We start from the raw sequence: 18,773 nt of genomic DNA on the forward strand, positions 1-18,773 counted from the left end.
TGTGTGTGTGTGTGTGTGTGTGTGTGTGTGTGTGTGTGTGTGTGTGTTCTTAGAAACACAAAGTACAGCTTACCTGAGACTTTATCATGTATGCTGTCTCTTTAAGAAATAGGAAAATATGTAGCTTTTACAGTAAATCGCAAATCTAGTCAAGCTGTACATCTAAAAAATGTTTTTGTATGTAAATGTGAATTTCCAAGTTACATTTACAGTTGCAATTAGCAGCATTCCTAGCTCAGAGTGGCAATGACGTTATTGTCCCTGATTTTTTTAAGCGGTTATTTTTAAGGTATAACTGCTACATAATGTTGCTTTAACACCAGTGAATAATGTCTCGTTCTTGCAAGCCTTCGCACTGAAAGTACAGTGTGAGAGAAAAAGAAGGCCGTCCTGGCTGCTGGTCCTGGCCGCTAGTCCTGGCCGGCTGCGTGGAGCACCTGACAGTGGGCTTTGGTGCTGCCTGTATGTGTGTGTGTGTATATAACAGCTCTTTTGTGCAGGCTGGGCAGCAGAAGACAATACTCTGAGGGGCAGCACAGAGCCCGTATTGTGTCTGTTTGCGATACTGGATCTGGACGCTGGGACAGCCATGCACTGGACACTGGCAAGAGGGAACATGAGAGAGAGGAATTGAAGAAGATCTGTAGTGGAATTGGTGGTAAATGATGGGTGGATGAGTTCTCTGAAGTGAGGGTGGAGGAAAAAGCGTGTCCAATGCCTGGTGATTTGCTACGGTTTCAGATTCACCAGCAGAGATTCTGCGCTGTAACCCCATACAACCTTACAGCAACCAAATAAGACTCTTCAATGTCTCCCTCTTCACTGCATCAGCTCTGTGGCAAACAAATCAGACATCTACTAGAAACAGGTTCAGACGTTTGTAATGTCAAAGCAATGAAGACATCAGGTCAATTTTAGACTTCATGGTAAATTTGTTATAACAAGATTTTTCTTTATCAGCCATTGAATTATATAAACTAATTAGTTCTGGGTCCTCTTGATGCAGATGTGTTTAGGCGTAATTGTCTCTGCTGAAAAGGAGATTACAATATGCTAATGCTGTCCCCAAAGCTCTGCTGCAGAATACTGCAGTATTCTCTATACAACAAATTATGTGACACACTTAGGACAGTAATAGGTAATTTTAGGCAATAGGTGCGGCTAGGAAATATGATTTTAAGCAAGAGGTACAGTTAAGTCATATAATGGCACAAGTATTAATATAAGATGATGGCAATATGACAATATATTGTGATTATTTGTGTTATAGTGATTCACACTATGCTTTTCTAAGCATACTGAGAATACTGTCAGTGCTCACCTGCTCAACTGATGCAGGTTTCATTACAAACAATGTAATTTAACTGGTCTGACTGGATGAGGTGCAGCAGATAAAACAACAAGCAACAACAACAACACTGTACTAAGTATGGGAGAGTATTTGAATAATAGTTTTTAAGAATCTGCTGTTATTGATTTTGTTAATTTTGTCCACGATCATGTGAATTGCAATAAGTTTCATGAAACAGTCTTAAATATTATATCATATATCTCACATACATACATTTACTTATCGGCCTGCCCCAAATTAGTTTTTGATGATCATGGTAAGTTACATCGCTCCGCTTTTCTGAACATTTTTCTAAATACACTGTGGATATACTCAGCATGTCCAGAATACTGACTTACAGGTTTCATTTGAAAGAGTATAATTAGTCCTAGTTAATTGGATTGGTGTGAAATGATTGGTACTCAGTTTTCAGGTCAAATTCCATCCATCCATCCATGGCAGGAAATTCCCTGGAAGAACGTGTCAGTCCATCCATTCCAACATATTCCAATTATTCCAGATAAAACTAAATATTGTGGCACATTGTGTAATGTGAAAATTTAATCAAGCATCAGAACATTAAATTTGCAACATATCACCCACCCCTGCATATATGCTAAGCCCTATGAGGAAGTGTCACATTGACCCCTTCAAGCAGAAATCTAAGATAAATGATAGTGATGCAACAATCCGGCTTTATCATTTCCGATACCGATACATAAACTTTGTGTATTGGTCGATACCAGTCCGATACCATTGCTGAGTATCGTATACCTTACCCTGTGGTCTCCTTTGGAGACTTGATGCATCAGAATTGACTTAATTTATTAGATTATATAAAGTAATGTTTAACACACAGATATAAATGTACTAAATTGCCATTTGTCATTTATTTATTTGCACATTTAGTGCAGTTTCACACCAACAAATTAAAGTTAAAGGATCGGTTCCATAGATCGGCCTAATTATCCGATACCTGATCCAGCTAATTGTTAATATCGAGACAGATATCTGATCCTAATATTGGATTGGTGCATCCCTAATAAATGAGGATCAAAAGTTAATCATGTCAGAGAGATGTAAAATTTGCACATCTGTGAAAGCAAGTGGTGCAACCTAAAAATAGCTGAATTTACTCATTAGAAAGAATGTCCGCAATCATTTGAACATATTATAGTGTATAAATAAATCATCATAAAATGTGTTCTGACAAATCAAAGGACTGGATGTACTTTATCCTTCTCCATAACCTTGTTATATGATAATATATTGCTGTCCTGCATCACAACACATGCAAACGTCTTATTGATATGAGAAGAGAACAAAAATAGCCAAGCAATAACTCTGCTCTCCTGAGCAGTGTGCAGGACTCTTTTAACCCAGTATGCATCTGCAGGCAGGTCTCTACCTGTCACTACCCTCCACAGCGCTTCACTAGCTGAGCATAAATTATTAAAAACTGCTTCGCTTCAGGTTGAGCCAGGCAAGGGGAAGATCCTGCCCAACCATTTTTGAATGATAGAAAAACAGCCTCCTTTACCCAAACTGAAATTGCTTTCAGGCAAACTCTAGAATTGGTCAGGGCCTGTGTTTGTAAAGCTGTTCAGAGTAGAACTACTGATCTAGAATCTGTTCTTGTTAGTAGGATAGCAGTAAATGATAGAGGGCTCCGATCACCTTAAGTTATTATCCATCACTTAACTGGTGCTTGGTCTTTGAAGTCTGCTTCTTCAGCACTAATGTTGCTGACATTGTCCCTTACCGTCATCCTTACCAAAAAAAAGCTTTTTTGCCAATCTAATTACCCTTGCAAGCTACATTCACAGAGTCAGCTGAAGAGATTCCAACCAAAAGAGCCTTGGAGTGTTCAGTTCCAATGTGGTGCAAAAGGGCAAGAGCAAATAGAAAGCACTCATCCAAACTCCTGCATTATGCATTGTGTGAGCTGCACATCACACACACACACACACACACACACACACACACACACACACACACACACACACACACACACACACACACACACACACACTTTCATCTGTCTGCTCTCATTAGTCACAGTGAAAGTGGCAGCAGACTACACACTTTCTCGTAGCAGAGAATAGGTTTAAAAACTAGGCCAGTATTGGATCGATCCTTCAGTCTTTAAAATTCATCTCAGACTTCTATTACAGTACAGTAATGTTTGATTTGTAATGTGTGATGAAGTATGTAGATTTAAGTAATGCCAGTAAGTCAATCCCAGTGGACTTTTTCTTTTTTTTCAGAGAATAAAAAGAGGGTAGTCAGGATTTTTGGGAGGATGCTGTGTTCATACATCCAGTGAGCATATGAGCTGTTTGGCAAATCAATGGTAAGTGACACACAAGCTTGTGTACACCTTTAAAGCCATTAAAGCAGCCAGTTCTGTATCTCTCAGCTTGTCAATAAACGCATGTGTACAGCTTTCTATGAGGGGGAGCTCATAGAGTGATTTGTATTGACAGCAGTGGTGTAAATTACACTCTCCCCCCAGAGTTTAATTTAAATGAGGAGCCCAGGAGCAATAATGCTGCTTTAATTAAAATTGTAATCATTTTCTCAATCAATGTATCAGTGTCAGTAAAAGTACCAAAAAAAAAAAAATCAAGTTGTTGTGCTCCATTTCTGTTGGTCCATTTATTGTGAAACTTTTAAATGTCAATGTAAAGGGCTTTCTTTTCATACAATGACAAATGTAAATTCAAGCTTCTAACAGTAAGTGAATTCATGTATTTTTTTTTTTCCATTCTAAGCTAAAACTTTGTGATACATCAGATGATGGTAAGAGAAGTAAGTAGAGTCAAGGCAATATTAGTTAGAGAATGATATGAATGATATTACATTTACACTTATACAATAACACATGCCAATAAACCTCTTGTCTCATTTGAATGTAGTCGTCAGTCAGATTTTCATATCAGCATTGTACATGCCAGTATCATGAAAAAGGATATATTGCATAGTACCAACTAATTATGCAATCTGTCAGCCACATCTGCCCAGTTTGTCTAATGCAAATTTTAAAAGTACTGTCTACTTCTTTTGTTAATTTATTCATGCGTTCAGCTATATGCTCCTGCCTGGACAGCCACAGGGCCTATAGGCTCTGGCAAATTCAAGGGCCCCTAAAATGAAATTTAATTCATGCTGCCAATCCTCCAGCGGCAAACCTGAACTACACGGCTCCTCAAAAGCCTCAGACAGGGAACAGAGCACGACAGAAACAGTAATTAATTACTTTAAATAAAATCTTGATACATGAACCTAAAATTAAATGCCTGAGGTCTCATTCACCAATCGTTCAGAAGAAGAAATTTCTTCTTAGAATACACTGATGTAGATTTGTCACAAAGGATCTGACATTTACAATTCTTCATTTGGGATTTGTTCAATTTACAAGGAAAATGTGATCCATCATAAAAGCATAGCTGTGAATCTGATGTAGACTTTTCAGTAGGACTTTTCTCAAGAACTAATTTGAGAAAATTCTTAGGAAGATATTGGTGTCTGAGGCCAACTGTTTCATGTGAAGTTAACATTTTACAGATACAAAGTTTTCTTCTGACAGTGACAAAATACAGTGTCCTAAATGCATGGAATTATGTCCATAAAAAAAAAAGACCAGAAAAAGCCCAATGATGTACCAAAAAGCTTGCCTATGCAGAGACAGGCCCAGAGAGGGCCAGGCTACATTACACACGGCTATTGATGCAGTGCAATGAAGCAGGACAGCTTTTCATTTCACACCAGAGGGGGGGGGGGGAAAGGTCCAGGCTTAACTGGGTGAAGACCAACGGGTCACGTAGGCCACCGAAGGCCCAATGAAGCCGACTCCACTCCAGAGAATATAGTCCCTGCCTAAATGCAGCATGAGATATATTGAGAGTAAACAGATACTGGGTCAACCTGAATGCACCACGGAATATACAAGAATAAACGGAGAGTGGGTCAGACCCAAAACAGCCTGGGAAGCACTAGAGTAGCTTCAAATAGACTCCTTGTTCACTATTCCCTTAGCAGGCAATTAAAGGTTGCTACTGTAAATGGTGGCTGAAGAGTAACTGCTCTTGACAAGCAAATAAGAAAACCATTGAAAAACATGATGCCTGGATCTGATGAACAGTAAGAGGCAAAGTTAAAATAAGCATTTCTTTGAAGAATCTTGAGAAGTTCTGCAAAATAAAAGGGCTTCTTTGTTCTAAATTCATCTCAAGGTTACAAAAAGAGTGATTTTGGGTGCCCGAGCAGAAGATGAAGAATGCACCAGGGCTGCCACAGAGGTGAACTAGCCTAGACTCCAAAGCAAGTGAGAGGCTGGCTGGCACACTCTGAAACTTTTAAGGTAACTTTTACATGCAAGTTTGCATCTTCCACCAACAGAACAGCAATTTTGGTTGTAAGGACTTCTCAAGGATGAGGCCTTTTCTTGACCTCTGACGATATAGGGCTTCTCAGAGCAGAACTGAAGATTGAGGATGCCCTAATTTTAGCTGTCTACCTGACTTTAAAGCAGTACATGAGAACAGGCAGCATGGGACACTTTCAGTCAGGAGTTTGGATTAGATGCTATAACTCTCTTTTTATTATTTACAGTAAATTAACTTGTGTACTGTAGGGTGAGATGCTTCACTAAGCACTGCTGCATACTGTAATGACCGTGCTAGTGCGACACATTTTACTACAAGACATCGGGCATCGCGGCTTTGTTCACACAGCCGCACTCTGGTTTTGCTTATAATGGTTGAGAAATAACTGGAATGGAAAGATCAGTCTCAAAAATATACCATCCTGAACAGGGGCGTTTGTATTTTATTTTGACAAGCATCCTATGACCACTGAAAATGATCTTCTAGACTTGAGAATGACTGCCTTAAAGGAGCCCTAGAGTGGAAAACTATATTTTCTTAGTTACCTATTTATTTCATTTGGTACATGGAAGAGACATATCAGTGTTTGAGGGTCACGCTTGTTCCCAGCATAACCAAAACAGGGCTGGAAAAGGGGCCTGTTCCAAAAATCCAAAACAGTTTATTATATTTGCGGTATCCATGTAGGAAGGCCAGGAGAGTGGCTAAAAATGCTAAGCAGCTAAAAGCTAACAGTCAACCAGCGGAAGGCCGGGGGCTGCACACTGGAACATGGAAAAGCCGGTAAAGCAAGCGAGTGGTTGGCTAAAAGCTTAACCCTGACGATCTCTTTAGGTAGCCAAAAGCACGTCGTGCTGACTGGACACTAAGAGGACAGCAACACTACCCTGTAATAATTATGAACATAATTTGCTCTTGTTACAGTGCTATATTAGTCTAAGATATGCTGCTTAGCTACTGCGATCTATCACAGTGCTGTACTTGAGCTAATAAAACCATATCTTAGCTTTTTAACTTCGCCTCTGTGAAAATGGGATCATTCTGAGGCTAAATAAACTTCATCTGAGCCTTTTTTATGCCACAACCAAAGTCACATACATGCTACTTATAATACTGATCAAATGCATTCAATGGTGCCTTTGAAAAAAGCTTATATTAGTCCATCACTAAAAGAAGGCAACCAGTCTGATCTCATGAGCTGGAATACAGTCTCAGTGCTGGTGTTTTTACAGCAAATCCCCGTCGTGCCAGCTTGCTAACTGCACCAAACTAGAAGAAGAAGTTTTGCTACTAATCTTCTGATTTAATTTTGGACTCAAGGCGACATTCACTGCCAATTTTGTGGATGACTGTAGCTCTCCCTGCTTAGATGGTCTCTGAGGAGTGCTGTGAAGCTCCTCCAAGAAGGCCTTCTGAAAATGCAGGTTGATGACAACAGCAGTGTTTTGGCAACACTGGTGACAGTGCACCAGCCATTCCTTCCTGAGCATCTGACAGGTAAAAACAAGTCCTTCAGAAGGAGACAGAGCAAGAGCATCCATGTCTGCAGTCAAAAATCATTTAGCTACATCAAACGTGTGGAGGAAAGCTCCCATTACAGAAAAGCAGAACATATACATTATGAGCGAAAAATACTGTTATTTGATCAAACTATGACAACTTAAACATGCTGGGAGTCGAGTGGCTAACAAATCACACAATTTTCCTCTCACACATCCATCACACAAAGGCTAAATAACTATATATGCCAAACTGTGCATAATATATATGTGTGGCTGCCCTGGAGATACTGTATCCGCAATAGGCACTTCGGAGTAAATAACAGTGTCAGAGAGGTTCTAAAAGGATGTGATCCCGGGTAGCAGTTTAGGCTTTGATTGTAAAAGTAACAAAATGGTGTAATTTCCCACTCCTGGGGGTCACGCTAGGCCTTTACCACACACACACACACACACACACCCCTGTTTCTACAGGCTGGTGGCCCCTAAAAGAGGGTCATTTAGGGTTGTTTAGGGTCAGAGTGCAGTGAAGGTAATGTGAGAAGGAGCTATACTCAAAGCAGTGCCCATTGACAGACATTAAACACCTTGCAGTGCATCTACTCTAACTCCCAACATCTCATTTAAACTAGGGATGCAACAATCTGACATTTTCTGTTACGATACTGATACCGATACAGATACAAATACAGATACATAAACTTTGCGTATCGGACTTTGCGTATAAACTTTGCTGATCCAATACAGATACCATTGTTGAATAAACCATATACTTCACCATGTGGGAGAGACTTAAGGCATCAGGACTGACTGAAAGTCTGTGAAATCAAAAAAGATCTAGCAGATCTCGTCAGGTGTTTGCTTTGATCTGTGTATCATGTCTGTAAGTTACTCTGATCCGGGGTTATAAAGCCTAGAATAACAGCAGTGCAGGAATCGGGTTCTGTAGATGAATCGGTCCGATGGGTAGGCCTAGCGATACCCAATTTAGCAAATTTTGTTAGTATCGGGGCCAGTATCCGATCCTAGTAAAAATGATAAGACAAACAAATAAGGGATTAATTGTCTATTTTGGAAAATGCAATGAAACAAATCTCTGTATAACCTAAAAACTATGCATATGAATAATTCTGTTCCAAGGAAACCTGAACAGTAATAATAATGATACTAATAATAGCATTATTATTATTATTATTATTATTATATTTATTTTAAACTTGCAAAAAACTTGCTAGAAAATAGCATTAACATTAAAGCAAGCTACAAAATAGCATTAACATTTTGAATGGAACCCTCATCCTAGACAGAGTATCCTAGAGCATTAAACAACAACAGGAACAAACCTGTAAAAACAAAATCTGCTATTTAAACTAGGTTTGCTTCCCTCCTATAGTTAGTAAAACACTCTGAAGCTAAAGCATGACATGTTGACAGAAAACTCTCATGTCTTTGTAAACTCTGCATCTACAGTTTGGAAAAATCACAATGCCCTCTAAAGAACACCAGTTACCGATGAAAAGAGCTAATCACTATGCGATTCATACCTAGATAAGAGATTAGATTATCCAGTGTGAACTGAAAGTCACCTTTCTGAGTTTATAATGGCCTATAGGAGTAAATGACAATGACTGACTGTGTTCTGTGTTCTAATGACTAGCTTGTTCTTCAAATATTCCCATAGCATTTTCTTCACTATGATAAGGTGACCATGAGCTAGGGAACATGATACGGAAATAAGCATAAGCATGACAGGATCTAGGGGTTGTGATATATTGGCTATAAGTGTGCTGTATACATATCCAGCATGTACTTGTGTGATATGAATGTAAAATATGAGATTTAGTAGGGTTGGACAGTTATTCCAAAATGAATGGCGAAAGCAACATTTAGAAGCTCTGATCGACCTTGTCAAATGTTTTTTTTTTAATTGTTAATACACATTTAAAAATTCTGATAATACTTTTCCCACTGTGTGTGTTCATGTACTGTCCCCTTAAAAACATTCTACCGTGTATAAAACCACATGACTGGATATGGAAGCAAACTGAACCACTCGAGCAGATTTGATCGGTCATTATTTGTACTCGAGGTAAGATTAATTAATCGTGATATTGATTTGAGATCATATCGCCCAACTCCTCTTGTTACAAGCTCAAAACAACATATTGTACATTAGACAAATGCCTGACTATTCCATGCAATAGCTTCAACATTTCAAATGTCTGGCTCCTGTCACCATCAAACAATTCAGGCTCTGTTTTATCAAACAGTACATTTAAAATCAAGGCATTCCTATGTTCATCACAAACAACAGGCCTTTCCAGTTTAACTTAACCAGCGAGTTAGTCTTTCTCACAATGGATAAAAGTTGGAACAGACAGAAACAGAAGCACCTTCGGGTGATTTTATCTAACAAAACTGATTTTATTCAACATTTCACACACTGCTTAACCATGGCAAAATATGGCCTCTTTGTTAGGAAACACGCAGTCGCTCAGTGCTGTTTAATACCGGTGATGGCCACAGAGACGTTGTAAAAAGTTGTGATACGTTACATTGCAATATCATACTGCTCAGCCCTCCTGCCACTAAATGTTTATCATATCCCTGAACAAATATGCTGTTTTCTCCGGTCTGAATATAATAACTTAACCTTTCTTATACCGGAACGTTCCACTGCATGCATATATAATGACAGATGAGCTGACTTTGTGGAGACGGTTATAATTCCAGGGCCTTACAAAAAATAAATCCTAATATATATATTAAATATATATAAATCACCATGTCATCTGTGGATCATATGAACTGTTTCTGAGGGTGCGAGTAGTGATCAGTGCAATGGTTAAATATGGGTGGGGAGTGAAAGGTGACAAGCAGGTATGTTGGAGGGGTGTGTGTGATGGTACATGGGTGCAGTGTTAGTTTTACTAGTTTCCATTAGGTAGAACTGAACCAGCTGTACATGCTAACTGTGTATTTCTAAATAGAACTGCTTTCATATAAAACTAAATCAATCCCTCGAGCATTAATAAGCATTAACACTGAATAAAAGTATTTCAGCTATGCAAAACAGGATGGCAACATACAAAACGCTCCAGGAACAGAACAGAAGCCAGTTTGGGTGTGGCAAACACATGTAAGCCGCTGTATAATTACTCTCAATCTGTTCTGCATAGAGAGCCGGCTCTTTAGAGCACATTACAAGACACAATCATCCTCCTCTCCGTGCCAAAACCAGGAATGGAACTCAGTATGTGGTCAGATGAATCCACAGTTGCACCGTATTTACACTCTTTAGGATGTGACTGGGGGAGAAAATGCTGACTCCACAGGGGTCGGGTTAGAGGAGTTGAAGTTTACCCTAGCTGTTCCGTGGTCAGTGTCTATTTTGGTGTGCCTTTGGTTTAAGTGTAGGCTTTGCAGAGGCTAGAAAAGAATGCTCCAGAATGCAGAGAGTGCGCTGATCTGCTTATGGAATTGGCCTTTGGCCCTGGTTAAAATGTAGTCATTTAGCCAATTTTATTTAGGGCCCAGAGTTTGACGATTCTACTCTACTAAATAGTATTTACTCCCAAAAAAATATGAATGTTTGTATGGAATGTTTGTGGATTTTGAATATTTTGTATATCCCAGGCCAACATAAAGGCCATAAGTATCTAGACACCCCTTTTAATTTGTGAAATTACTATGGGTGTACCCCCAAAGACATAAAGCTATCCCAGGTTTCTTTTCACTGATTTTGACAGACAGTCGTGCACCTAGAGTTTGTTACATCTAGTGTCATAGTCCCTGCAAGATAGTTGGTACAGCCTATAGTGTGTTAATTGAGCAGTAAAATTAAAATGTTTGCATGTTCAATGTATTTCCACACAGATACCCAAGAACTGTCCAGCCACACAACACACGGTTCTGTCTGATCCACTGTGATTTCATGCATTTAAATAAAACTGTAAATTGAGTGCAATTCTCTCTATGAAAAAAAGGTGTGTAATTCTTTCTACAAGAGAGACGGTGGTAGAGAGAGAGAGAACAAAATTATTGTTACCATAGTGATACTTGTAAATTACACTACAAATTTCAAAACTACTTGCTAACTGTTAAGAGCTTAAGGTTTCCGGGTGGAACTCGCCCTTGTGAAACTTGATTCCACATCACGTTCATTCCTCATCAAGCACATGAACACCTAGCCTACTACGCACTGTATATATTCTCCATGCGACTGCATGCACCAAACCATGTCCATACCACGCTAGTTCAGTACGAATACACGTACCATTGAACCCCTACTCATTATTGACACAGGTGTTCACACAGCTTTTATAATCTCCATGGAAAAACATTGACATTAGAATGGAACAGAATGGAGCAGCTGCACATGAGCCAGAAAATCACAGTGTGTGTTCACTGCAAGTGATGGGTTAAGTGCATGGGCTAAATTTCATTGTACAGACATAGAATACACCTGTTAGCGATTATCACTACAAAATGGTAATGAGCCCTCCAACAAATCATTAAATGTTGCATGTCAAAACTTGTAAGTCCTGATATGGTGTACTGGTGTAGAAACCAATCAAACTACTTTATTATTTTTAAATATTAAAATCACTCTACTAGTAGCCCGTCACTTTTAAGGTAGCATCAAATGGGTGTTCCTTTTCTCTCCTGTCCACCAAGTGAAGAACAGAGAGCTGAATAGCTAATTTAACTCAAACATCACTCAGCCTTTCCTGTTTTAGCTAGAGCATCACATCACCCAGGAGAAACACTACTGACTCGCTTATATTTGTAGGCCTGAGTCCAGTCCATATAGCCTTATCACAGTGTGGCCTAGCAGTTTAAGGATTTTGCCTTCTCATCTTCTTTCTTTTTTCCCCTTTTTTCCCCCCAATAAACAAAACCATTTCAAGACTGGATGCTGTAGATTGGTTTCTATTGGTTTTAATGAGCCAAGAGATTTAAATGATACAGCAATGTTAATTATATTGAACAAAAATAACAGGTTATTTTTTAACCATCAGGGATTTATTTATTTTTTTACTATATTGTATGTTACATTGTAAACGCAGTATGGAGCAATCGTCCTGCAAAATGTCATTTTATCCAGTCTCAGCTTCTACTAATCACCAAACAGGTCTCTCAACGCTTCCTTAAAATCAATGTCGTTGACCTGTCCTGGTCTGGCTGTGACGGATAAGAGGACACGACTCCACTCTGTGAGCAGTGCTGGCTGGTTTTATCACATCACGCATTAGCAGCGGACACAGCACAGCCACGGCACATTTGCGCTGGCTCAGAGACGCTGACTCACTGTCTGTCTCAGGCCTGTCACCATGGAGAAAACTGCATCGTCACACACACGCATGCACGCATGCACGCACACACTCCTGTTTTTATATTAGAAACACAGACCCAAACAGACTCATCTGTCACAATGTATACCTCACTGTTCCCTCCAGCAAAAGCTAAAGCTAGCACAGTGGCACGTCTACAGTGTGTGGTTTCGGGCACTGGACTTGAAGCTTTCAGTGTTACATTACACGGACTTGAGCATGCTGAGCTGTAAATCACTCCCTCAGCATCACCCTGTCAGAGAATGAAATAAGCCACCTGGTTAGTTTGGGATGCACCAACCCAAGAGTTTCCAGTGACACCAATTCCGGTTTCTGAACTAGATCTTAGTGTTCGGCTAAGGCTCCTGTATGTCGTAGCAGCAAAGTACATAAACATACAGGGCTTATTCTCTGTATGAGCAGTGTATGACCAGTATGAGTCCAGTGTAACTATATGGCATAATCACAGTTGTGGTTGTCTATTGGCAAAAACTTGATGATACAATAATACGATAAAAGTGTCATTTACCACCCCTACAAAATATCGCTACACACACTGTAGATGCTAATATAATATTGAGGAGATATTCATGCCCGACATTTATTTTGGATTGTGCAAAAGCTTTATAATTTGGGAATCAGATCCTGGTGATTATCCTCGCCTGTGCTGGGCTCTGGTCTGCCCACCGCTGCTCAAAAATATTGATAAAAATGTACCAAAATGCTACAATTTTATAATAATCATTACAAAGAAACAGAAACAGGGCTGTGTCATGTTAAATGTTACATATATATAGGATTTCTTTAAAATTTTAGTGCCAAAACTAGGGATGTGCATTGCCAAGAACCTGGCGATAGGATATGCATCCCAATACAGGGGTTACTATACTATATACTGGTACATTGTGACTGTAAGCAACACAAAAACTGCTATAGTATAAAAACACACTATTATCTGCACAGAATCAAAGTAGGAAAAAGTTTAAAACAACACAAAATGAACCACTGTCTGCCTTTAATCTTTGCATGTAGATTATTCATTAAACATTAATTGTGTATTTGAGAATCGATACTGTATCCCATAACGTAATTTTTTTAATATACCAAATATTTTCTTACATCCCTAGCCAAAGCCAACCCAGTATAATGGATATTGGTGCATTACTACAGTTAACTCATAACAAGGGACAGTGGAGAGCTGTTTAGCAGTCTAAACAGAAGACAGCTGGATTACAGGATTAACATTGGATTACTTTTTATGTTTTCACTGGACATAAAGACAGACCCAATGAGACGTGCCGACAGTTTATAGGCAGTCAGGTTCAGCTCCAGCTCTGCCATGCCAACAGCCAGAGGCCCACAGTAACAGAGCCACCCCCCCCTCCACCCAGCCTTTAACCTACAGAGTCCATTCCACACCATGAGCCCACACATTCATGTGCAAGGGGTCACTCAAAAAAGGATAAGGCGCTTGACACAACAGTATGACAGGTTATTAGTATCAGTATTAGTATTCTTTCTGACTCTTTCTGAAAAGGAAAGGCTGCATAGATCGTAGTGACTTTTGGCCTGCTGGCATGAAAAACTAGTTTTAGCTGGGAAGTGGGAAAGCTGGAATCTGCGTGACATGTAATGCATGCAAATTACAGTGTCCCTCTGTACACAAGACAGCCATAAACATGGGATTAGTTTTTGCAACAGAGCCTTTTGGCCTAAATTCATGAACTGATTTAAGAGGACATTTTTTTGGGCTGGGCATGTTGTGCAAATTTATGGACGGTTGCTCATCTATTAATCAGGCAATAATCTGAAAGTCTACACAGCAGTACTGAAAAAATATAAGACACAAAGTGCCTTGAATTCAACGTGTATAACACTAATCACATATGCCACCTCAGTCATCTCGTTCTGTGTGTCCACTACACTACACTAATGACCAAATGGCATTACCAAGGACTCACAAGAGCATCAGATAAAGCAGTGGCTTTTTCCTAAATAAGCGACAGTGCTGTCCCACTGCTATGGTCCGGTCATGGCGGGCAGACACAACAAAGACTTACACAAAGACGACGAAGGGTGGGTAGACCACAAAGCACGCTGGCTTTGTTCAGGTTGAGATTGGGAGCTGTGAGTAACAAACGGAAGATCCAGCTCCCACCAGCCTGTGAGGCTCTTGAGAAGCGAGCTCCGGATAAACGGTTGGTCAATAAAGCTGCTCTTTCATCGACCAACCGTCATTCAACTGTCTGTCCTTTTGCTCGGACTGCGAGCCTTCTTTCTAAGCCGCCTCAGCCCAGCTAGCAAACACTCACTCATGCTAAAGAAAATCCCCTGAGCTTCACTAAACAAAGTTGCTGGAGGAGTTCACTGCTTGTGTTGACACATCAGGTATCGGGTGAAAGGACTGCAGGACTGTGTGTATGTATATATACACAGATGTTTACATGGGCCTTCTGTATGATGGAGAACCTGTATATGGTTTGTGTTAGAAAAATTAGTACTATGTGAAAGTTTTTCTTATTATATATACAGTTTTGCATAAGAAAGTGTGTATAATATGTCTAATGTCTGTGTATATCAGCAACTGCATCACCATCTACATAAAATGTATCCAGGTTTTCGGCATTGGCCCAGAATTCCCATATTGGTGCCCTAGAAAGTTGAGTGTTATTTTAATGCTGCAATTTAGCTAACAGTGCGCTGCTTCAGCTTTCAATACAGTATTCAAATAATCTAGCACCAGGCTGATATTGTAATTTTCTGCATTTGAAGAGTTTTGTATTGATAAAAAATATTAAATGTAAAATTTAAGCTGTAAAATATATATGTCCAATGTTGGTGTTAATGGTGTTTGTGTCTTTTTAAGGTTTTTCTATAGTTTTTTTTGTTATTAAGCGCTGATACATGTATGAATGTCTAAATTCTGGTATCAGCCCTGCTTCAGAACCCCCTCCTGTCCCTCTGCTGGATACAGAAAGCTTACATCATGCTTATGAACTCTACTTGGGTGTGTAGATGATGGCTGAATACAGCACAATCAGCTAAACTACAGATTCCCCCAATGCCAGCAAATGTCTCCTGATAGACCTGCAAAGTGCAAAAACTCCCTGTTTAGCTGCAGTGTTTCCCCACCTTTGAGTCCCAGCTGCCCCACCTGCACTGCATTCATGTTGTCCTGCTTCGACACACCTGATTTAGCTCAAGAAGCACTTGATCACTGGCTCATGCTGTGACTCAGAGGCAAGGATAGGACCGAAATCTTAAGCGCAGGTCGCAATAAACGCATGTGCACAGTCCGGTCAGAGAGGACACTGCGTTGGCAATGAGCAGCAGCAGCAGCAGCAGCAGCAGCAGCAGGCCTGATGAGTACCGGGCGGCTCCACGTTCACGGATTGATGTGGCTGCAGGCTGCGGGCTGCAGGTAGCTACAGCAGCCAACAACACAAGAACGAAGAACGAGAATCACTGCGTGCAAAACGAGAAAGAGTTGAACTCCATACCTCAGCGCCACGCGGACTGAACTCTCGTCCTGCCCGGTCGTCATGATCCCGTGTTGCCGTGTTAATTTATCGCCCACCGCGAAACATCCGCGAGAGGCAGCAACGGCAGCAGCTCACCTCCGCCTCACCCCCGTCATTAAACAGCTACGACCCGGGCGCCTGCCGTAGGAGGAACTCTGCTTGGTCATTAGACATGTCGGGGTAATTTATGGACTGCGAAGCGACTCTGTTGCTCGAGAGCTCGCGAGCTGGACGGGAGAAGCGAAGCTCACGCGCTGCCGCCGACGAACCGGGAGCCGCAATGCGTCACCAAGCCCCGCCCCCCCGAGTCCCTACTGTAGCGACGGCAGTCAGAGTGACATCATGCTACCCATACAAATACCCATTATAATAACTAGAAATACCCATAACAATACCCATAACAATACCCATACAAATACCCATACCCTTACCCACCATAATACCCATACAAATACCCATTATAATAACTATACAAATACCCATCATAATACCCATACCCTTACCCACCATAATACCCATACAAATACCCATCATAATACCCATACCCTTACCCACCATGCTACCCATACAAATACCCACCATGATGCCCATACCCTTACCCACCATGCTACCCATACAAGTATTCATTATAATAACCATACAAATACCCATCATAATACCCACGATAATACCCACACAAATACCCATACCCTTACCCACCATAATACCCATGATACTACTCACATAAATAACCATACCTTTACCCACCATAATACCCATGATACTACTCACACAAATAACCATACCTTTACCCACCATAATACCCATGATAATACCCACACAAATACCCATACCCTTACCCATCATAATACCCATGATAATACCCACACAAATACCCATACCTTTACCCACCATAATACCCATGATACTACTCACACAAATAACCATACCTTTACCCACCATAATACCCATGATAATACCCACACAAATACCCATACCTTTACCCACCATAATACCCATGATACTACTCACACAAATAACCATACCTTTACCCACCATAATACCCATGATACTACTCACACAAATACCCATATCCTTACCCATTATAATACCCATACAAATACCCATTATAATACTAACACAACTACCCATATCTTTACCCATCATAATGCCCATCCAAATACCCATCATAATACCATACAACTACCCATACCCTCACCCATCATAATACCCACACTAATAGCCATAGTCTGACCCATCATAATACAAATGCCATGCACTTACTCATAATACCCAAACAAATATCTATACCCCTACCTATTATAACACCCAGACAAATACCCACTCATCATAATACCCATATTCAAACCTATTATTACACCTATCCAAATACCCACAACAATAATTCTACAAATGACCACAATAATACCATCCAGATAGGTGTATCAATAACTACACCAATACCCATACAAATATCCATTATAATAAACATCAGTATCATAATCACCTTCACATTGCCCATTTAAATACCCACACATATACACATACAAATACCTCCACAGTATCACCAGCTCAGTTGGGAACGTTTGATCGCATCTCTTAAAATGATTGACCTTTAGAAGTGCAATACTTTTCCCTTACTAATATTCTCTTTATTATTGTTGTTGATAATCCCATTTTTTTACATTATTATAAATAGTAACATCATTGCAAATTTAGCTATTTATTTATATATTTTATTCTTATATTTAATATATTTAATTTCTTAGGTTAATTATTTATTTTAAAATAATATTTTTAAAAAAATCATTTGGTGTAGCTCCATTTAGCAGCAAAATTAGCAGCTAAATGCTGTTCATTTAGTAATTTGTTTAATATAGCAGTGTATATTGAACATCGCTTATTCTGTAGCAGTAAACACACACTAATTCATGATGTTAACCTAGATAGACAGAGTGTGACACAAGCAAAAACTGTTCACCAACACCAGCAACACAGCACATTTGCCAGCATTGATTTAACACAGGCAAATTCACTGTGAAGTATGTGTGCTAAAAGTGCACTGTTGAGAAAATGATGACAGTTGGATGAAATACTGTGTGAACAGGTGGTATGGTGGTGTTGGGCGCACCCATGTGGCCTGTCCATGTCCACTACATGCTTTTATGTGAAGTAAACCAGGACTGCAAACTTTTCCCCATGAAATTAACAGGGATCACATATGGCGAATTCTGCAAAGCGGACAATATATATATTACAATCCTTGTAGGCATGATAGTTGGAGTGGAAGTTTCCTGTGTTTCTGCTTTGACCATAACTACACTAACATGTTTAGCATTACAGTGCTTTTGCTTGACATATTACAATTGACCAGCTTCAATAGCTCTTTACACGGACAGCAGTGCTGGCAGTGAAGGGAAATAGCTCACCATGAGGCCTTCTTGACCTCCTTCCAGATGACAGTGTCCAATTACCAGCTCTCGGGTTACATTTATAGACAGTCCGAGCTACAGTATAGTGAGGGGTATCTCTCCCTGTGTGATCCAACAGAGACTGTAGACTGAGTGTGCAAAAAAAACAGCAGGCGATTAGAAGCGCATGTATAGGCTCTGGACATGCACTTTAATACACGTGGTGAGGAAATGTCTGTATCTGTATTATAGTCAATTAAAGGTTTTATAATGAAGGATTGGTGTTGTCCGTCTTAGGTCAGCACTATTGAG

At 39.9% G+C, this 18,773-nt stretch overlaps 1 protein-coding gene across 4 annotated transcripts in view; it reads right to left on the reverse strand.

Moving 5' to 3' along the window:
- kif21a (kinesin family member 21A) overlaps nucleotides 1-16,337 on the reverse strand; it is a 53,462-nt gene extending 37,125 nt beyond the window's left edge. For all 4 annotated transcript variants that reach the window (XM_072670372.1, XM_072670360.1, XM_072670366.1 and 1 more), the window contains exon 1: nucleotides 16,051-16,337. In XM_072670372.1, the coding sequence (XP_072526473.1) occupies nucleotides 16,051-16,094 (44 nt within the window). In that variant the 5' untranslated portion in view covers nucleotides 16,095-16,337. The remainder of the gene's footprint in view (nucleotides 1-16,050) is intronic.
- Between the last annotated feature and the right edge of the window lie 2,436 nt (nucleotides 16,338-18,773).

Source organism: Salminus brasiliensis, chromosome 2 (genome assembly GCF_030463535.1).
Source record: "Salminus brasiliensis chromosome 2, fSalBra1.hap2, whole genome shotgun sequence".
Classification (NCBI taxonomy): Eukaryota; Metazoa; Chordata; class Actinopteri; order Characiformes; family Bryconidae; genus Salminus; species Salminus brasiliensis.